This window comes from Scyliorhinus canicula, chromosome 17 (assembly GCF_902713615.1).
Source record: "Scyliorhinus canicula chromosome 17, sScyCan1.1, whole genome shotgun sequence".
In the NCBI taxonomy this organism is placed as follows: Eukaryota; Metazoa; Chordata; class Chondrichthyes; order Carcharhiniformes; family Scyliorhinidae; genus Scyliorhinus; species Scyliorhinus canicula.
In genome coordinates this window covers 113862501-113882896 of record NC_052162.1, presented here as the reverse complement: position 1 = coordinate 113882896, position 20396 = coordinate 113862501, and the positions used below count along the sequence as shown (strand labels likewise).

At 47.5% G+C, this 20396-nt stretch overlaps 1 protein-coding gene across 1 annotated transcript; it reads right to left on the bottom strand.

Moving 5' to 3' along the window:
* Positions 1 to 1949: 1949 nt before the first annotated feature.
* Positions 1950 to 19925, bottom strand: LOC119952146 (oocyte zinc finger protein XlCOF6-like). Its single transcript, XM_038775736.1, has 3 exons — positions 19448 to 19925; positions 17867 to 19279; positions 1950 to 3616 (listed from the first exon to the last, which is right to left on the bottom strand). Exons 2-3 carry the CDS (start codon positions 19132 to 19134, stop codon positions 2275 to 2277), a joined length of 2610 nt encoding a protein of 869 aa, XP_038631664.1. The 5' UTR covers positions 19135 to 19279; positions 19448 to 19925; the 3' UTR covers positions 1950 to 2274.
* Between the last annotated feature and the right edge of the window lie 471 nt (positions 19926 to 20396).

Sequence of the window (20396 nt, the reverse complement as noted above, 5' to 3'; positions counted from 1 at the left end):
CCTCCATCTCAACAGTGCAAATGAAAACCTTAACTCGCTCAGCTCTACCGCTGGTTCCAAATCAATGCAAACGGCACCTCAAACATCTTCCATAAAACGCAAAACGAGAAACTTTTTACAAAAACAGAGAAAACAAAAACATGAACGCTGCAGCCAAGTTCAAAAGTCTTCCGTCCTTCGCCAGCCCTTTCTTTCTTGCAAAGCCCAACGCGTCCTCAGGCGACTCAAAGTAAAAGTGTTGATCCTCATGCGTGACCCAGAGACGGGCTGGGTATAACAGTCCAAACTTCACCTTTTTCTTGAAAAGGATCGCCCTCATCTGGTTGAAGCCTGCTCGCCTCCTGGCCACCTCCACACGCAGGTGTTGGTAAACCCAAAGGATGCTATTGTCCCACTTACAGCTCCGTGTCTGCTTGGCCCACTGCAGAATACGCTCCTTATCCGAGAACCTGTGGAATCTCACCACCATAACCCTCGGGGGTCTCCCATCCGCGGCTTCTTCATGAGTGCTCTGTGAGCCCTATCCACCTCCAAGGGCCGGGAGAATGCCCCCTCCCCCAGCAGCTTCTCAAACATGCCTGCGACGTATACCCCAGCGTCCGTTCCTTCGGACCCCTCCGGGAGACCGATAATTCTTAGGTTCAGCCGGCGGGACCTGTTCTCTAGGTCCTCCACCTTCTCCCGAAGCTTCTTTTGCTGGTCCCCCTGTATCCCCACCTCCAGATCCACCGCAGTCTGATGCTCCTCCTGCTCAGCAAGCGCCTTCTCCACCTTCTGGATCACCCGATCCTGGGCGTCCAATCTGAGCTCCAACCGCTCAATCGGCGCTTTTATCGGGTCCAAGCAGTCCCGTTTCTGGGTAGCAAAGACCTCCTGAATGCCTTGATCAGCTGCTCCATAGACTATTGGGTCGACAAGCCAGAGGTTTGCCCCTCCACCATGCTGTCACCTTTCATAGAATTTACAGTGCAGAAGGAGGCCATTTGGCCCATCGAGTCTGCACCGGCTCCTGGAAAGAGCACCCTACCCAAGATTAACACCTCCACCCTATCCCCATAACCCAGTAACCCCACCCAACACTAAGGGCAATTTTGGACACTAAGGGCAATTTCTCATGGCCAATCCACCTAACCTGCACATCTTTGGACTGTGGGAGGAAACTGGAGCACCCGGAGAAAACCCACGCACACACGGCGAGGATGTGCAGACTCCACACAGACAGTGACCCAAGCCGGAATCGAACTTGGGACGCTAGAGCTGTGAAGCGATTGTGCTATCCACAATGCTACCATGTTGCCCTTCTTGCAACTACAGCCCAAGTCTTCTCTGTCTTTTTGTTTCTGCCCGTACGAACACTTCTAGTCCTTTTCTCCATGCACTGAAGTGGGAATTCAGTAGAGAATTGCCACTAACATCCGTTCTCAAGTCCGTTAAAAAAATAGGAGGAAAAGGTCCAAAAGTCCGACCAGAGCGGGAGCCAACAAATGTGCAACTTACTCCTTCATAGCCGCCACCGGAAGTCCTCCGGGGCTAGAATTGACCACACACCAGGTCGGGGGTTGCAATATAACTTGGGAGCTCAGGTCCCTGATCTTTGGAATGGGAGACACAGATGTTTGGGTTACAGTATAAATTAAAATGACACACCAGGTTTGTAGTGGTATAAGGATGGCTCTGGAGGCTGCCAAGAGTTTTTTTCAGGTGGACGGCCTGTCTTTGGTTTCTTGAAAAGGGTTTCAAAACGACAAGCTGGTGAATTGGCATGTGAATGAAAATAGAGGTGCCAGCTGAAGCTAGGAAGGCTCAGATATGTGATGTATTGGTTGAATATGTGGGTCTGTTAGAAACACAGGAGAGCTCACATGGTTCTGAGACTCAGAGGGATCTGGGTGTGCAAGAGCATGAATCACAAAAGGCGAGTATACAGGTACAGCAAGTAATTAGGAAAGCTAATAGAATGTTATTGTTTATTGTGGAGGAATTGAATACAAAAGTAGGGAGGTTATGCTTCAGTTATACAGGACATTGGTGAGGCCACATCTGGAGCACTGTGTACAGTATTGCTCATTTATCACCAGTCCAGTAGAACAAAACTCTCCAACCATCCCCATTGATGAACTGTCAGAATGAACAAAATGCCGTCCTGGGTGTAATTAAAGCAGAAACAATAACTGCAGAATCAAACCCCGATAATCATTTGTGAACGTGTTGGTGTCTCACAGGCGCCAATGAATCTTGGATTCCCTTCCCACACTGAGAGCAGGTGAACGTCCTCTACTCAGTGTGAACTCGCTGGTGTCTCTGCCGGTTGGATAACCCAGTGAATCCCTTTCCACATCGAGAGCAGGTGAATGGCTTCGCCCCAGTGTGACCTCGCTGATGTTTCCGCATGTTGGACAATTGACTGAATCCCTTCCCACACTGGGAGCAGGTGAATGGTCTCACCCCAGTGTGAACTCGCTGATGTGTCTGCAGGTTGGATAACTGAGTGAATCCCTTCCCACACTGAGAGCAAGTGAGCGGCTTCGCCCCAGTGTGACCTTGCTGATGTTTCCGCATGTTGGACAATTGACTGAATCCCTTCCCACACTGGGAGCAGGTGAATGGTCTCACCCCAGTGTGAACCCGCTGATGTGATTTCAGGTTGGACAATTGACTGAATCCTTTCCCACATTGAGAGCAGGTGAACGGCCTCTCCCCAGTGTGGACTCGCTGATGTGATTTCAGGTTGGACAATTGACTGAATCCCTTCCCACACTGAGAGCAGGTGAACGGCCTCTCCCCAGTATGAACTCGCTGATGTGATTTCAGGTGGGTTAACTGATTGAATTCCTTCCCACACTGAGAGCAGGTGAACGGCTTTGCCCCAGTGTGACCTCGCTGATGTTTCCGCATGTTGGACAATTGACTGAATCCTTTCCCACACTGAGAGCAGGTGAACGGCTTCTCCCCAGTGTGACCTCGCTGATGTTTCCGCATGTTGGACAATTGACTGAATCCTTTCCCACACTGAGAGCAGGTGAACGGCCTCTCCCCAGTGTGAACCCGCTGATGTGATTTCAGGTTGGATAACTGATTGAATCCCTTCCCACATTGAGGGCAGGTGAACGGCTTCTCCCCAGTGTGGACTCGCTGATGTGACTGCAGGTGGATTAACTGAGTGAATTCCTTCCCACACTGAGAACAAATGAACAGCCGCTCCCTGGTGTGAACCCGCTGGTGTCTCCGCAGGCCAGATAACTGAGTAAATCCCTTCCCACACTGAGAGCAGGTGAACAGCCTCTCCCGAGTGTGAACTTGTTGGTGTGCCCGCAGGTTGGATAATTGAGGGAATCCCTTCCCACACTGAGAGCAGGTGAATGGCCTCTCCCCAGTGTGAACTCGCTGGTGTGTCTGCAGGTTGGATAACTGAATGAATCCCTTCCCACAGTCAGAGCAGGTGAATGGCTTTGCCCCAGTGTGAACCTGTTGGTGTGTCAGTAAGTTGGATAACTGAGTGAATTCTTTCCCACAGTGAGAGCAGGTGAACGGCCTCTCCCCAGTGTGAACTCGCTGATGTGTCTGCAGGTTGGATAACTGGGTGAATCCCTTCTCACACTGAGAGCAGGTGAATGGCCTCTCCCCAGTGTGAATGCGCCGATGGGCTTCGAGCTGTGATGGAGATCTGAATCCCTTCCCACAGTCTCCACATTTCCACGGTTTCTCCATGTTTTGGGTCTCCTCGTGTCTCTCCAGGTCGGACAATCAGCTGAAGACTCGTCCACACACAGAACACATGTATGGTCTCTCCCCGCTGTTAATGGTGTGATGTGTTTTCAGGCTGTGTAACTGGTTAAAGCTCTTTCCACAGTCAGTGCTCTGGAACACTCTCACTCGGGTGTGTGTGTCTCGGTGATTTTCCAGTCACACTGATGTTTAAATGCTTTGGTGCCAAGAGATCGGGTAAACATTAACTCTTCTGGATTCAAAGGTCATGATATTCAGATCCCAACTAATCAAGTGGCTCTTTCAGATCGAGATGCGACATTTGAGATTTCTGTCTGTAATTCCTCCTCTTGTAATATCCTGCAGAAGGAGTTTAAAAAGTCAACTCAGTACAGGATAGAAATTCAGAACAAACAATTCTAGTTTCTGTACAACATTCGTTCCTCTCTCATTCCCCAATACCTCATCTCCAATATATTTGTCTCCTATTCCCCATACCTAGTCTCCAGGGAGGGATGGAGTATTGGAGCAGTAAGTATAACAACTGTACCTCGGGATTCACGGCCGAGTCTCCAGGGAGCAGACTCGAAGGGACGGAGTTTCGGGGGAGTAAGTATAAAAACCTTATCTCGGGGATTCGCAGCCGAGTCTCCAGGGAGCAGACTCGGAGGGGCAGGATATCGGAGCAGTGACTGTAGGAAGGATGAGCTAGCTGACCACTGCACTCTGGTACAGGAGATCATTCAAGCGGGGGGGAGGAAGTGGTAGTTGTCGGGGATTCTATAATTAGGGGAACTGATAACATCCTTTGGAAGCAGGACCGAGAGTCCCACAGGGTATGTTGCATTCCCGGTGCCAGGGTGAGGATCATCTCTAACCGGCTTGAAAGGATATTGGAGAGGGAGGGGGGAGGATCCAGTTGTTGGGATCCACGTTGGGACAAACATCAGCAAGACTTGGAAAGAGGACCTGTTTGGGAATATCAGGAACTAGGAACAAAATTAAACAACAGGCCCCCAAGGGTTATAATCTCTGGATTATTCCCTGAGCCATGTGCAAATTCGCATAGGGATGCGAAAATTAGGGAAGTAAACATGTGGCTAAAGGAGTGGTGCGGGAAAGAGATCTGGGACTAGTGTCCACGTGGAAAGGATAAATAGGGAGGTAATCAGGAACCTAACATCAGGAACTGCAGCTAATGACAAAACTACAAGTAGTATACTGGTTAAAGCAAAAGTAAAAAGTAACAAACAAGCAAATAACAACAAGCAAATAACAAACAAGCAGTGCTGAGGGAGCGGTCAGGGGGAGCAGCCCGTTTAAGAGTTCTATAGACAAATGCACGGAGTGTAAGGAATAAACTAGACGAGCTGCAGGTGTAAATGCAAGTTGAAGATTATGATGTCGTCGCTATTACAGAGACTTGGCTGCAGGACGGTCAGGACTGGGACCTAAATATCCAGGTTATAAAGTTTACAGGGGGGACAGAGAATATGGCAGAGGGGGTGGAGTAGCCTTACTGACTATGAGTTGGGCATAGGTTTAAGGTGCGAGGGACAAGATTTAGAGGAGATGTACGAGGCAAGTTTTTTTTTTTACAGAGGGTAGTGGGTGCCTGGAACTCGCTTCCGGAGGAGGTGGGGGAAGCAGGGACGATAGTGACGTTTAAGGGACATCTTGACAAATACATGAATAGGATGGGAATAGAGGGATACGGACCCTGGAAGTGTGGAAGATTTTAGTTTAGACGGGCAGCATGGCCGGCACAGGCTAGGAGGGCCGAAGGGCCTGTTCCTGTGCTGTACCTTTCTTTGTTCTTTGGTTCTAATACTTTGGGGTGTGTGAGCTGCATTGTTACCCTCCTGTTTGTCTAGAATCGGACCCTCTTTCCCCACTCACTATGTGAACATGTTGACTGGTTGTTGAATTGCTGCCATTTGATCTGGAGGCTCTGCTCCCTCAGAGATCCTGTTCTGAATGAATTCTCAATGTCTTGTTGTATTTCTGCGGCAATATCTCTTGTTCTCTGGGCCCATTTCCCGCCAGTTTTTCTGCTGCTTTCATTGTTTGAAAAATGGTGAAAACAAAAGTAATAAAAATATTGACATTTGCGGGTGTCTGGCGGGAGGGACGCGGCTTCCCTTCCGACAGGGAGCCGCTTCAGCTCTTTCCGTGCGGCCTGGTCAAGCTGCCGAGAGCCTCGGGACTCACTGCTCGGTGCCGCCGGTCGGTGCTGCGAGTCTGACGGGGGAACAACCCAGTCAGTGACCTTCTCTTGACCCCGGCCCGGGGCTGCGCATGTGCAGCGGAGCGCCCACCCCCTGCTGACGTATTGACCAATGGGAAGACTTGGAGGATTGGAAGAACTCTGGTCCTCCAGCCAATCAGAGCGCGGGCATTGTGTGAATGAAAATTGAGCTTCACACAAAGTGAAACCTCTTCCTGTCTCCAACATCTGGGATTAAAACACTTTCTTTTCTCCCCCTTTCCATTTATTTTCTCATTCTCACCTTCAATTGGTCACTTGCAGCAACTGAAGGGAAAGGAAGTGAATCTAGGGAGGGTGCAGACTCTGGAAAAGTTGGCCCAGTTCTCTCTCTCTGAAAGACATTGACATTCTTTGCTCCCTCAGCTTGACATGGGGAGAACGTGCAGACGTCTCACAGACAGTGGGACCAGGCCTTTGGGCAGAACCCCTGGATGGTTCCAATGTGCTTGCCCGGTTGTTGCCTGAAAGGTCTCCTGTCCCCGACCCATCCTTGGGCCGAGGTGTTTATGTCACAAAGGCACCTGGGTTAAGAGGGTAGCTCTGCCCGCCTCATCCAGGTAGATTGTACTTGGGTGAGGCCTATGGGAATCTGAGGTTGCAGATCCCTTGGCCTCCTGTCGGGTTATAACCTGGGAAAATGGTGCTGAGGTAGAGGGGTCAATTATCTCAACAAATGGTTGAGCAGGCTTGATGGGCCAAATGCAGCTCCTATTTTGTCATGAAGCACATGGTAGCACAGTGGTTAGCGATGTTGCTTCACAGCTCCAGGGTCCCAGGTTCGATTCTCGGCTTGGGTCACCTCCCACCTCCCAGTTTCCTCCCACAAATCCCAAAAGACTTGCTGTTAGGTGAAATGAAAAATGAAATGAAAATCGCTTATTGTCACAAGTAGGCTTCAAATGAGGTTACTGTGAAAAGCCACTCGTCGCCACATTCCAGCACCTGTTCGGAAAGGCTGATACGGGAATTGAACCCGCGCTGCTGGCCTTGTTCTGTTTTACAAGCCAGCCTTTTAGCCCTGTGCTAAACCAGCCCCTCAGTGATTTGGACATTCTGAATTCTCTCTCTGTGTACCCGAACAGGCGCTGGAATGTGGCGACTCGGGGCTTTTGACAGTAAACTCATTACAATGTTACTGTAAGCATACTTGTGACAATAAAGATTATTATTATAAAGCAGTGAGCATGGATCTGTCACACAGCCTGAATCAGCACCTTCAGGAACATTGGGACGGTGAATATTAAATACAGCAGGGTGAGAATGGAGGGAGAGTGTGTGGGATGGAGATTTACAACTTTTAGGAACATAGCAGGCCATTCAGCCTCTGGAGCCTGTACCGCTATTCACTGAGCTATGGCTTATCTGTGACCGAACTCCATAATACCTGCCTTTGGCCCATATACCTTACTTAATAGCTTTGATTTACAAAAATCGATCTATCTCATTGAAAAAAAATTAATAAACATTTTATTGAGGTATTTTTTGGTTTTACAACAACAAAATAAACAATTTTGTTTATTCCCACAGTCCAAAGGTGTGTAGGTTAGGTGGATTGGCCATGATAAATTGCCCTTGGTGCCAAAAAGGTTAGGTGGGGTTACTGGGTCACGGAGATAGAGTGGGCTTGGGTAGGATGCTCTTTCCAATGGCCAGGCTGACGCAGACTCGATGGGCTGAAAGGCCTCCTTCTGCACTGTAAATTCTATGATTCTATGAAAACAGGTTCACAGTTTAGCGCAATGTTATTCACAACTCAACAAAATCTGACTCAGACTCACAGCTGAGCTTTGGGTTTTGCCCACACTTAGTAACGGAGGCTGGCAGGCTACGGCCACTCCATCTGGGTGCCTTCTCTGGGTTCCAAACCCAGGGTCCTTTTTTCTTGCGATGGTTGTGCCTGGGGGTTCCAAGGTTTTCGCTGAGGATCTGTTCGATATTTTTTTCTTTGTGCTGGTGAGCTAGGATAGAGTCATTGGTATACGCCCACCACCGGCCATTGTTCTAGCCAGACCCCATCTTATTAATGGGAAAGACAGGATATTCCTGTTTATCCATGGTGATTCAATCAAGACCCATTGTCCTCCGAAGCTCCCCTTATCTGACCAGCCATCAGCTCATTATGGAGTCTGATGGCTTCTTTTGTCTGTTCTTCGTCCTGCTGCAAAGTTGATCACCTGTGTCTGGAAGTTTGTTACATATTCATAGTCTTTGGAGTGGGTAATCATAAAGTCCATGTAATAATAACAGGTCTTTGCCTTGACTTGGGTGCTTTTGCAGATAGTCAGTGTCCATTCCAGCCAGGGTCTCATGAGACAGTTTCTGTTCCTGGCCTATGTGTATCTTCTCAACCTGTTTTCAGTACCACATTTCCCCCTGTGATCCCATAAATGCATGGGATCATTAGTTTGGGCAATCCTAAATCCCAGAGTGAACCAGAGATTCATACTTTCCTTACAATATTCAGCATGGTAGCACAAGTGGATAGCAATGTGGCTTCACAGCGCCAGGGTCCCAGGTTCGATTCCCTGCTGGGTCACTGTCTGTGCAGAGTCAGCACGTTCTCCCCGTGTCTGCGTGGGTTTCCTCCGGGTGCTCCGGTTTCCTTCCACAGTCCAAAGGTTAGTTAGGTGCAGGTTAGGTGGATTGGCGGTGATAAATTGCCCTTAGTGACCAGAACAAAAGGTTAGGAGTAGTTGTTGGGTTGTGGGTTAGGGTGGAAGTGCAGACTCGACGGGCCGAATGGCCTCCTTCTACACTGTATGTTCTGATATTCAAAGCTTATTCAATTACATATTTAAAACCCAATTTCCAAGTCTCATTTCGCAATGCCACATTTAATCAAACTTCCATTTGCCTTTTGTCCATCTTTTAACATATCATTGTAAAAGCTTGATATATGGTAATGAGAATAGCAACAATAACAAAATGCAACCTGACGTGTATCCAAGGATGAATTCCCACTGTAAACCCCAATTCCAAATATGGTCCCACCAAGTTATTTCCTTTAAAGTTTTGACTCCAATTTCCTAACCCCAGGTGATTAAGTGATTGAAGAATCCCACCATTTGTTGCAGCTTCATTGACACTCCCCAGATTTAACATTATCTCCCTACCTGTAGATCACCTCACTCATGCTCACATAACAGCTCTTATCCTTGTACAGAAGGTCATTCATTTCTTTTTAAAATAAATTTAGAGTACCCAATTCATTTTTCCAATTAAGGAACAATTTAGCGTGGCCAATCCACCTACCCTGCACATCTTTGGGTTGTGGGGGTGAAACCCACGCAAACACGGGGAGAATATGCAAACTCCACACGGACAGTGACCCAGAGCCAGGATCGAACTTGGGACCTCGGCTCCGTGAGGCTGCAGTGTTACTCACTGCGCCACCGTGCTGCCCATCGGTCATTAATTGCTAAACAATTTGTAGTTAAATACCCAGGATTAAAACAACCGATTTTACATATTCACACACTCATTACCTGAGTTAATATTTACTCAGTATTGATAATGCACACAAAACGAATATTACTTATAAAATACCCTAGTTTCAAATGGTGACATTGTAAACTGAGAATGTTTAATTTACCTCCTTTCAAACAGTGAAAGGGTTTTGATGCTCAGCAACCCATACAGACTAACTCCTATTGCCCTTTTTTTGTCAATTTAGAATTTATTTATTATCCTTTCCATATTAGTTACTATTTTCACTTAATTCTATTTTAAAATAAATTTAGTGCAGCCAATCATTTTTTTTTTCAATGAAGGGGCAATTTAGCGTGGCCAATCAACCTACCCTGCACATCTTTGGGTTGCAGGGGTGAGACCATGCAGAAACAGGGAGAAAGTGCAAACTCCACACAGTGACCCGGGACCGGGGTCGAACCTGGGTCTTCAGCGCCATAGGCAGCCGTGCGAACCACTGGGCCAGCTTGCTGCTCTACTTAATTGTTATTTAATCAATTAGATCTCAAGAGCAATTATATAGACAATGCTATTTGTGTAGAAGGTAAGTGTAACGCTTCACAAACTTTAATTCAAAGGGCAACAGTGAGTTAACCATTTCCACAAAAGGCAAAGCCTTTAGATCTGCATTGCCACTGTTGTGACACCAGGTTAAAGTCCAACAGGTTTGCTTCAAACATGAGCTTTCGGAGCGCAGCTCCTTCTTCAGGTGACTGGAGAGGTATGATCCAGAAACATTTATATAGACAAAGTCAGCGATGCCGGACAATGCTTGGAATGCGAGAATTTGCAGGTAATCAAATCATTACAGATCCAGAGAGAGGGATAATCACAGGTTAAAGAGGTGTGAATTGTCTCAAGCCAGAACAGTTGGTGGAATTTTGCAAGTCCAGATGGTGGGGAGTGGATGTAATGCGACATGAATCCAAGATCCCGGTTGAGGCCGCACTCATGCGTGCGGAACTTAGCTATAAGTTTTTGCTCGGCAATTCTGCGTTGTCGCGTGTCCTGAAGGCTGCCTTGAAGAACGCTTACCCGGAGATCAGAGGCTGAATGCCCTTGACTGTTGAAGTGTTCCCCGACTGGAAGGGAACATTCCTGCCTGGTGATTGTCGCACGGTGCCCGTTCATTCGTTGTCGCAGTGTCTGCATGGTCTCCAGTGGTTCGCATGGCTGCCTATGGCGCTGAAGACCCAGGTTCGACCCCGGTCCCGGGTAACTGTGTGGAGTTTGCACTTTCTCCCCGTGTCTGCGTGGGTCTCACCCCTGCAACCCAAAGATGTGCAGGGTAGGTGGATTGGCCACGCTAATTTGCCCCTTCATTGTAAAAAAATGTACCACGCTTCGGGGCATCCTTTCCTGCAGCGTATGAGGTAGACTACATTGGTCGAGACGCACGAGTATGTGCCGCGTACCTGGTGGGTGGTGTTTCCACGTGTAATGGTGGTATCCAAGTCGATGATCTGGCATGTCTTGCAGAGATTGCCCTAGCAGGGTTGTGTGGTGTTGTGGTCGCTGTTCTGAAGGCTGGGTGATTTGCTGCAAACAATGGTTTGTTTGAGGTTGCGCGGTTCCTATGTGTTGGCCATGTATGCCTCCGCAATGGCCGGTGCGAAGGTGAAACCCCTGCGCATGCGCGAGGATGACGTCAGCAGACGCTGACGTTCCCGCATATGTGCGGACCCACGTCGGGCAGCGGAGTCCCTTCCAAAGGCCTTCCACACCGGCCGGCGGGGCGCAAACCACTCCGGTGCCATCCTAGGTGTGGAGGATTCCGCACCTTTGGGGCGGCCCAATGCCGGAGTGGTTTCCGCCACTCCACTGCGCCGTTTCTGTCTGCCCCGCTGACCCCCAGAGAATCCCGCCCAAGTTCTCTTTATCCCCACTGCCAACTCTGAACGAGTTGATTAAAGTCTGTCAACTAACTTTTAACCTTATATTGAATAAAACTAACCATTACACAATTTTTTCAGATATACATTCAGAATATAATTTGAACCCTTTCCAAATTGATAATTTAGCTTTTTTGTTGAAAAGCAAAAGACATATCTCCCCAATATATATCTGTCATCTTTATCTATTGCTTGATCCCCAAAAGCTCCCATCATATCCCTTTGGAAGGAGACTGGAAACTCACCAGACTGGAAATGCTAACCTCTTTTTCCTAACTTCTAACATTAAGGTGCTCCCAGGGCACCGACTTTCACACTGACGTCTAAAACCTCAAATCCCAAGACTCACTAGTCTCTGATTTTTGTTTGAGGATAATCCCAGACTATCCACAGCACAAATATTCACACTGACCTTTTCTAAAACTCTGTTTCCATACTGACTTCTTTGAAAACTTACATTTCACTGACTTTTTCAAAAATTCAATATTTCCAAAGGACTTCTTCGAAAACTAATATTTCCACATTAACGTCTTCCAGAATTCATATCCCTCTCCCCCCTTTGACACAATGGATCCCTCGAGGAGCCTTTTGTCACTGGCCACTTTCCAAAAGGTGGTTTGAATATCCTTTCCTTCTTCCGTGGATTTTAAGGATCCCGGTCCCGTTTGCTATTTCTCCATTCACTACTCATCAGTACGATATGGAGAGCACAGTGGATTCACGTCAATACTAACAAATTACTGACTACAGGACGGTTAACGCTACCAAACAGTACAGGAGGAGGTGGGTAAACCAGCCACCACCTGGTGAGAGAAGCGCTGATGCAACTGTTGCTGCACTTTTTAAGCTTCAGGGTCTGTACTCTACTCATTAACTTTGGCTCCCAGACCCTTTCTAATTTACTGTAGTACCCACTTGGGTCATTTCTCACTCTGGACGCTCTGTCATTTCTCTCTCTCCTTATTCTCCCCCTCTCCCTGGCATTTCTCACAGGCGTGTAGGAATCCTCTGGGTTTAGGGGTCCGGCTTTCACTAAATTCCCCCCCAGAGGTTTTACCCAACTCCCTTGACTATCCTAGATCTAAATAGGTAGTTTGTTCACCACGTATTACAGACACCCGGTTATAGCCCAATTTTACCTGTCAAAATCTGTATTAGTCCTTCACTCACTGAAGACTGGCCGTTACGTGGGGCAATCTGCCCTCTTAATTCAGGCTCAGACAGATTGTTGGAGAATACTAGGTTGAAGGTTCGACTTTGGAGCAATATATCAATTATCGAAGGAACGTCTGAGGTGCCAAAATGTTATACCTTTAAAATCTCTGGTGCGTTCGACCAGTTTACGACATCAAAAGTTTTACCCAGATTCCCTTATTTGCGAGATGAAAAAAGGACAAAACAGGGTAGCACAGTGGTTAGCACAGTTGCTTCACAGCTCCAGGGTCCCAGGTTTGATTCCCGGCTTGGGTCACTGTCTGTACGGAGTCTGCACATTCTCCCCGTGTCTGCGTGGGTTTCCTCCGGGTGCTCCGGTTTCCTCCCACAATCCAAAGATGTGTAGGTTAGGTGGATTGGCCATGATAAATTGCCCTTAGGGTCCAAAAAGGTTAGGTGGGGTTACTGGGTTACAGAGATAGTGTGGGCTTGGGTGGGATGCTCTTACCAAGGGCAAGGCTGGCGCAGACTCGATGGGCCGAATGGCCTCCTTCTGCACTGTAAATTCTATCATTCTAGGAAAACAGGTTCACAGTTTAGCGCAATTTTATTCACAACGCAACAAAATCTGACTCAGTCTCACAGCTGGGCTTTGGGTTTTGCCCACACTTAGTAACGGAGGTGGCAGGCTACGGCCACTCCATCTGGATGCCTTCTCTGGGTTCCAAACCCAGCGTCCTTTCTTCTTGTGATGATTGTGCCTGGGGGACAACCAGGTTATTGCTGAAGATCTGTTCGATCCTTTCTTTATACTGGTGAGCTAGGATAGAGTCATTGGTATACGCCCACCACCAGCCATTGTTCTAGCCAGACACCAACTTGGTAATGGGAAAGACAGGATATTCCTGTTTATCCATGGTGATTCAATCAAGACCCATTGTCCTCTGAAACCCCCCTTGTCTGACCAGCCATCAGCTCATTATGGAGTCTGATGGCTTCTTTTGCCTGTTCTTCGTCCTGCGGCAAAGCTAATCACCTGTGTCTGGAAGTTTGTTACATATTCATAGACTTGGAATGGGTAATCATAAAGTCCATGTAACAGTAACAGGTCTGTGCCTTGACTTGGGTGCTTTTGCAGATGGTCAGTATCGATTCCAGCCAGGGTTTCATGAGACAGTTTCTGTTCCTGGCCTATGTGTATCTTCTCAGCCTGTTTTCAGTCCCACAATAAAATAACCCCAGAATCTAGGGTACGCAGGCGAGGTGAAAGGAGCACTTTGCGGGACATCGGATGATTATTTGGTTGTGCAAACTCGGTCCTGAACTCGGTGCAGCTGGCGGAGACAAACAGTTATGCCTCCTGGGTAGCCGCGGAAGTCGGAAAAGGGCTACAATATGGGGTATATGGGACGCACTGGCTTCCATAAATTTACAGGGAGAAGAGCTTCTGTGAGTCCAGGACAAGGTATCTGTGGGTATAATTAACACCATTCAAGCACAAGCAAAGGGAGGGGCCTGTGACACTCTTGCAGGAGATTCAATTGACTATCCGGGGTGACATAGAAGACTTTAGGTTCGGGACAATCCCACGGCACTTATTCACCCCCCTATACAAAATAAACCTCCTTCACAACCACAGGGACAGGAACAAACTGGTGGTTACCAGGCCAGGCAGTGGACCCACTGCGGGAGGGATAAAGTTGAATCTAGCAGTCCCCCAGGAAAACCCATCCAAGGGAACCTTTAAGGACAGCTCTAGGTTTGAGTCATTGGGAACCGTGCAGGAGGGTTGGGTTTATTGGACCGGATCTAGACGATACTGAGCACATCATAATGACCTGGCACATATGAGCACCGCAGAATGCTGTTCCGATTCGGCACATTACATAGTGTGTACCTGTCGGACTCTCGAACCCTTGTCAATCCACAGCAACGTTACGGTCAATGTTATGCCACTGAAAGAAGCTTTTAAGCCCATACAGGTCGGTCCCACACAGCCGGAGGTGGGGATAATCGCGGGAGGCCTCCTATGTGGTAGCAGCCACAGCTTCTGTCTGCAGGTAACAGACTCTTTAACACTGAGGGAATTTCACCTCCCCCGACATACATCAGGCTACCTATTTGGGGCCTGGTGGGATGACTCACTTTACATGGACAAGACACCAGGCAGCACAGTCCGATAGGCTATGCACGGAGCAACAGAGCTCGCTCAGGAGAATGTCAGGGCAGTCGACAAATCAGATAAGGAAAGGAAAGATCCAGGTGGGCTCAGCTATCCAGACCATCATTCAGGTGGGACTCTCCGGAACACAACATTATGTGTTCCCGGGGCAGCAGGCAACCGACTTACAGACGGGTGGGAGGTAATCCGAATAGGAATGACTGTCGGTACAGACATAATGCTGGTATGGGCAACGGTTATGTGCTGCCTACAGCGTAAGTGCAGAAAACCTTAGACCGTCCTCCAGAAAATCCCACTAGTCGCCCTCAGGGAGCGGTGTTATGGATCAGTGTTTAGAGAACACCAAAGTGTATCATGGAGTTCACTTGACCCACAACTTTTAACAGAATGTGGTTATGGGGAGCACTAGGGCCCACTTTACAGGTGTGGTGCAACAGAGAACTAAGAATATTTTTAAACAATAACAATGTTTATTCTATGAATCCCATTAACATTTTTAAACACAGACAATAAACATCTTAGCAACCATCAACTAAAATACTCCCCCCAAAGAATACAGTACTCTATAAGTAACCCTTAATCTTTCCTTACAACATCCATAAGACAAAAGACCCTTTTTAAAACAGATCAGATTTAAATTCACTGCTGAGTGCAGTTATCACTTTGAAATCCTCAAATGATCTGGAGACAGTCTTTAGATTGCAGAGAGAGAGATCCTGATTCAGCTGTTTGCTTTTCCTGCGGCTATCCAGCTCTCAAAACGAAACTAAAATATACTGTAGCTGCCTGCTCAAAAACAAAGTGTAAGACAGACAGCCCAGCTCCACCCACACTCTGACATCACTGCAGCGATCTGACAAACACCCATTTCATAAAGGTACACCTAATACAGCTATTCGAGAAACACCCATTTCTTACTCGCACATGACACCTCCCCCAAGAAAAAAAACTAAACCATCAACTTCAACATGGTTTCATTTTTCACCTTTTCACTTTCCTTTTAGAAATATGGACAATGAATATACATTTTTTTTTAACAAAACACACAAACATTTAATAATAAAATAGTCCATTTCAGTTCTTCTTCCTCCAACTGGAATCCTTCTTGATTGACAGTCTCTCTGGACAAGAAGGTCTCTGCACAATCCATCGATTTCTCTATGCCTCGGCATTTCTCTTTAAAGTCAGATAATTTAGTTCAATCTGATCACAGAGCCCCTTGTAATTCTCCAACACAGGAGCATTGGTTATCACAGCTTTCAGGCAGTCAAATGCCTGTTGAAACTCCGCTGTTCATTTAAATTTGCTACGCTTCTTTAGCAAGTCCATCAGTGGAGCAACCGCACTGCGAAGATTTTGCACAAATTTCCGGTAGAATCCACTCATGCCAAGAAACCGCATTATTTCCCTTCTTGTCGAGGGTATTGGAAACTCCCCAATAACTTTTGTTTTCACATCCCATGGGATCATTGGGCCCTGTCCGATTGTATGGCCCAGGAAAGTGACTTGGGCTTTTCCAAATTCACTTTTGGCTAGGTTTACCACCAAACCTGCCTCCTGAAGGCGATGGAGTAACTCCATCAGATGCTACAAATGTTCTTTGCATGTCAGGCTGAAAATTACCAGATCATCGCTGTATACCGCACAATTGAGTAATCATAAATGACTTTGTTAGTTAACCGTTGAAATGTGGCTGGGGCGTTTTTCATGCTAAATGGCATAACTTTGATTTGGTATATACCATCTGGAGTCTCCTTCATCCTTTCAGATAAAGGTACCTGCCAGTAACCTTTAAGTAAATCCAGTTTGGAAATAAAAGCTGATTGTCCCACTTTCTCATTGCAATCCTCCAAACATGGGATAGGATAAGAGTCCGTTCTTCTAACCACATTAACATTTCTATAGTCCACACACAACCGTTGGGTACCGTCTGGTTCAGGTACCATCACTATGGGTGAGCTCCATTGGCTACAGCTATTTGATAAACATTCATTTCTTAAAGGTACTCGCACATGACAGCGGGAAGGGAAAAGGTTAATGGCTGTTACTCACAGCGAGTGGTTTAGGACACTTTCCTGATCTGGAGGCCAGGCCACCTTAAGGATCCAGCACCGTGTCCTCAACTATGATCGAGGAAGGAGAGCTTCCATGAGGATAGGCAACGATATCCACAAGGTATAGTTTATTTCACAAGTGGGGTGCACCACAACAGATATCGGTTCATGGCGATCTTGGGTCTATTTTTCATCCAGGGGGGCCTGTTGTGGGAAAATATCGGGGCCCATGTTTTTCTATATATATATTTATTCACATGTCCATTCACATCTCCGTTTAATCACGGGATAAATGTACAAGCGCACAAAGGCAAGTCATACCTCACTAGAAAATAGGGACGGGTTAATTCAGACATCCTGGCAGGCAGCAATCAACACAGGCCATCTACACCCACAATGCCAAAAGTCTGATAAACCCATTTGAATTAGCAAAACAATCAGGGAAACTGCACGGAGACAGACAGACTGCTCAGACATCCATAAAGATGGTTATCTCCGGATGAACATAGATGGGAGGCTGTTAACACCACATCACAGTTAGAACAACCCTTTGAAATGCTAAATAGGGGCCAGAAATTGTCCGGAGATGCAATTATCAGGTCTGTTTATAACCATTTCTGTAGCTAATGTGATTATACGAACCATCCAGTATTCAATAAAACAAATCAATGTTAATATTAAGTTTTGCATATGTCCAACTATCTGTAGTCAGTAAAAACAAGTAACATATCAATACGACATCGGACAGTACAATGTACAATGGGGGAGAGGCACAGACTCGTTGGGATCTGCAGCATTCAGGCCCAAGCCTTTGTATCTCCACATACATGTGAAACAAAGACCTTTCCTTAAAGTTCACCACAATCTCCAGGACTCAACTTTAATTCCCTCCAACACCAACTGTCAGAATGAGCAAAATGCCGTCCTGGATGTAACTGAAGCAGAAACGGTAACAGCAACACAATCCAACCCCTGGAATCACTTGTGAAGTTGTTCGTGTCTGAGTAAGCGCCAAGAAACAGAGAATTCCTTCCCACACACAGAGCAGGTGAACGGCCTCTTCCAAAAGTGAACTTGCTGGTGTCTCTGCAGGTTGGATGAGTAACTGAATCCTTTTCCACACATGGAGCAGATGAATGGCTTCTCCCCAGTGTGAGCCCGCTGGTGTCTCTGCAGTTTGATTGATTCACTGAATCCCTTCCCACACTGAGAGCAGCTGAACGGCCTTTCCCCAGTGTGAACTCGCTGGTGTGTCTGCAGGTTGGATAACTGAGTGAATCTATTCTCACACTGAGAGCAGGTGAACGGCTTCTCCCCAGTGTGAATTCGCTGGTGTGTCTGCAGGCTGGAGGAATGACTGAATCCCTTCCCACACTGAGAGCAGGTGAACGGTTTCTCCCCAGTGTGAACACGCTGGTGTGACTGCAGGCTGGATAACACAGCGAATCCCTTCCCACACTGAGAGCAGGTGAACGGCCTTTCCCCAGTGTGAACTCGCTGGTGTATCCGCAGATTGGAGGAAAAACTGAATCCCTTCCCACACTGGGAGCAGGTGAACGGTTTCTCCCCAGTGTGAACTCGCTGGTGTTTCTTCAGGCTGGATAACTCAGTGAATCCCTTCCCACACTGAGAGCAAGTGAACGGCTTCTCCCCAGTGTGAACTCGCTGGTGTGTCCGCAGTGTGACTGAATCTCTGAATCCCTTCCCACACTGAGAGCAGGTGAACGGCCTTTCCCCAGTGTGAACTTGCTGGTGTGTCCGCAGGTTGGATAACTGAGTGAATCTCTTTTCACACTGAGAGCAGGTGAATGGCCTCTCCCCAGTGTGAACTCGCTGGTGTATCTGCAGGTTGTAGGAATTACCGAATCCCTTCCCACACTGAGAGCAGGTGAACGGTTTCTCCCCAGTGTGAATTCGCTGGTGTTTCTTCAGGCCGGATAACTGAACGAATCGCTTCTCACACACAGAGCAGGCGAATGGCCTCTCCCCAGTGTGAACTCGCTGGTGTGTCTGCAGGTTGCAGGAATCACCGAATCCCTTCCCACACTGAGAGCAGGTGAACGGTTTCTCCCCAGTGTGAATTCGCTGGTGTTTCTTCAGGCCGGATAACTGAACGAATCGCTTCTCACACACAGAGCAGGCGAATGGCCTCTCCCCAGTGTGAACTCGCTGGTGTGTCTGCAGGTTGGAGGGATCACCAAATCCCTTCCCACACTGAGAGCAGGTGAACGGTTTCTCCCCAGTGTGAATTCGCTGGTGTGTTTTCAGGCCATATAACTGAACAAATTCCTTCCCACACACAAAGCAGCTGAACGGCCTCTCCCCAGTGTGAACGCGTTGATGACACTCCAGCTTAGATCGGGTACTGAATCTCTTCCCACAATCCCCACATTTCCATGGTTTTTCCATGTTTTGCGTCTCCTTCTGTCACTCCAGGTTGGACAATCGAAACCTTACCGACACACAGAACACGTGTACAGTCCCTCCCCGCTGTGAATGGTGTGATTACGTGACATTTGAGATTTCTGTCTGTAATTCCTCTTCTTCTAATATCCTGGAAAAACAATTTACAAAAGACATCACTGTCAGAACAGGATAGAAATTCAGAACAGACAATTCTAGTTTCTCTGGAACATTCTTTCCTCTCTTATTCCCCAAAAGGTGTAAATCTCCATCCCATACACTCTCCCTCCATTCTCACTCTGCTGTATCTAATATTCACCCTCCCAATTCTCCTGAAGGTGCTGATTCAGGCTGATTGACAGATCCCTGCTCACTGCTTCCTGGCCGATATTAATTTATTGTCTCCTTAAACGTCAGCCACCTGCTGGGGAAACCAGAACCTTTCATTGTGTGAGAGCCTGAATCAGCCAATAGGAATCATTCTGCTCTGCGATGATGTCTCTGCATTGCAGTGCGCAGGCTCGGCGCGGGAGCCCCGCTGGGTCCCCACTCATTGTTGTGCCTCCTCGAGACAACGTTTCCAGGCAACCAGCTGACGTCTCCGGCCAGGGCGAGAAGACTCTCGCCCACCACCCTTCCCCCGCCGGGGCAAGCGACTGCGCATGTCCAAGAGAGAGGGGGAACTGAGCATGTGCGAGGGAGTGCCCACCACCTGACCGTCCAGCAATTGGTGTTGACCAATGGAAAGAGCTTCACGTAGACTGAAACCTCCTCCTGTCTCCAACATCTGAGTAAAACACTTTCTTTTCTCTCTCTTTCCATTTCTTTTCTCATTCTCACCTTCAATTGGTCACTTGCAGCAACTGAAGGGAAACGAAGTGAATCCAGGGAGGGTGCAGACTCTGGAAAGCTTGGCCCAGGCCTCTCTCTCTCTCTCGTCCTTTGCTCCTTCAGCTTGACGCATTTATTTGTCTGTCCAAAATGATAGTCTCTTTCCTCATGTTCACAATTAAAGTGCTGGTTTCCCCAGGAGATGGCTGACATTTAAGGTGACAGTAAATTAATATTGGACAGAGATAATAATCATAATAATAATCTTTATTATTGTCACAAGTAGGCTTACATTATCACTGTAAGTTACTGTGGAAAGCCCCTAGTCGCCACAGTTCGGTGCCTGTTCGGGTACACTGAAGGAGAATTCAGAATGTCCAATTCACCCAACAAGCACGTCTTTCGGGACTGGTGAGAGGAATCCGGAGCACCCGGAG